General features: G+C 58.5%; 1 protein-coding gene across 1 annotated transcript in view; it reads left to right on the plus strand.

Annotated features, from left to right (window-relative positions):
• The window catches only part of DDX59 (DEAD-box helicase 59), a 9,612-nt gene extending 8,321 nt beyond the window's left edge, over positions 1-1,291 (plus strand). The window contains exon 7 of the mRNA XM_025044659.1: positions 1,086-1,291. Coding sequence (XP_024900427.1) covers positions 1,086-1,139 — 54 coding nt within the window. The 3' untranslated portion in view covers positions 1,140-1,291. The remainder of the gene's footprint in view (positions 1-1,085) is intronic.
• Positions 1,292-1,307: the final 16 nt, after the last annotated feature.

The following is a 1,307-nucleotide window of genomic DNA, read 5'->3' on the forward strand; positions in this document are numbered from 1 at the left end:
CTCCCACCTCACTGACCTGTGCGTTCGGGAATCGCGTATTACATAGGAAGTGATTGTTCCAATAACTGAAGCTTATTTTCTTTCAAACTTCCTAAACCGTGGTAAAGTGTTAAAATACTCAAGCAGCTTCTGTGCTGGTCATAATCGTACCCCCTCCTTGCTGTGCCCGTGCCAGCCCTGTGGACTTCAGTCACGCAGAGCGCCATGCCGTCGGATGGCGTGTGACGGCCGTGGGCGCCTCACGCCTCAGGACGCCCTAGCTGCTCCCGCTTTCCTGGTTCTGTGTGTGGGCGCTTGTTCGTTTGTTGGGTAATCGACGTTTACCTACGTACGATAACGGCACAGATAACGAGAAGCGTGATGTGCGAAGTGTTTGCCGGGTCCTCGCCCGCTTGCCTGTGAGGGGTCACCAGAGTTCAGGGCGCAGGAAGTCTGGATGCGCGTGCGCCCGTGCGTGCAGGTGTGCACGCAGCGTTCAGCTTTCACAGCAGCGGGCCATGTCACTCCCGCGTCGTGTGCCTGGCCTTCCCTGCTGAGCAGATCGCGGCCACCCTGCCCCGGCCGCTCGCACGGACAGGCGCTGCTCCGAGCCCCTTCGGTGTCTCCACTCCCGATCTGGCCTGTTCTGTTCCAATGGCCGCGTGGCAGGGTGTCGTGTGGACGGACAGACCGTCGTTGGTTTAACAGATCCCGACAGATGGACCATCAGATAGTTCCGGAACTTTGTTATTAAGCAGCACCGCGAAACAGCCTGGCGAGGGTCTGGGGGGCGGATCCCGCTCGGAGACCGGCCGGGCCGTGCGTTTTGTCTTCACAGCCGTCTCCCAGCGTCTGCTTTTTAACCAGGGCTTGGGGGGCGCTTTCTGGGGAAGTAACTTTACACTTGTTCACATGAGCCATCGCACGCGTCTACCAGCGTGAAGTGTGCAATTCCGCGGCTTTAGTGTGGTCAGAGTCGTACGCCATCACCGCATCGATTTAGAAAATTTTCGTCACCCCAAAAAGAAACCCCACGCCCGTGAGCAGTCACGGCCCATTCCCAGTCACACACGCACACAGACGCGTCCCTGAAACTGTTTTCACAGACAACGCTGCTTGTCACCTGGGATCACTTTCTTATTTTCGGGCAGCTTCATTAAAAATACGCTGCTGGCAGCCCGCAGAAGCGATCGCACAGACACAGCGAGACGCACAGGTTGGGAGCGTGCCGAGTGCACGTTACTCAGGAAGCCCCCACGTGCCGTCGGCCCCGTCGCCTCTCGAGGGACGCGGAGGCGGTGCGGGAACATCCTGAAAACACCCTCGTG

Source organism: Pteropus alecto, unplaced genomic scaffold, assembly GCF_000325575.1.
Source record: "Pteropus alecto unplaced genomic scaffold, ASM32557v1 scaffold90, whole genome shotgun sequence".
In the NCBI taxonomy this organism is placed as follows: Eukaryota; Metazoa; Chordata; class Mammalia; order Chiroptera; family Pteropodidae; genus Pteropus; species Pteropus alecto.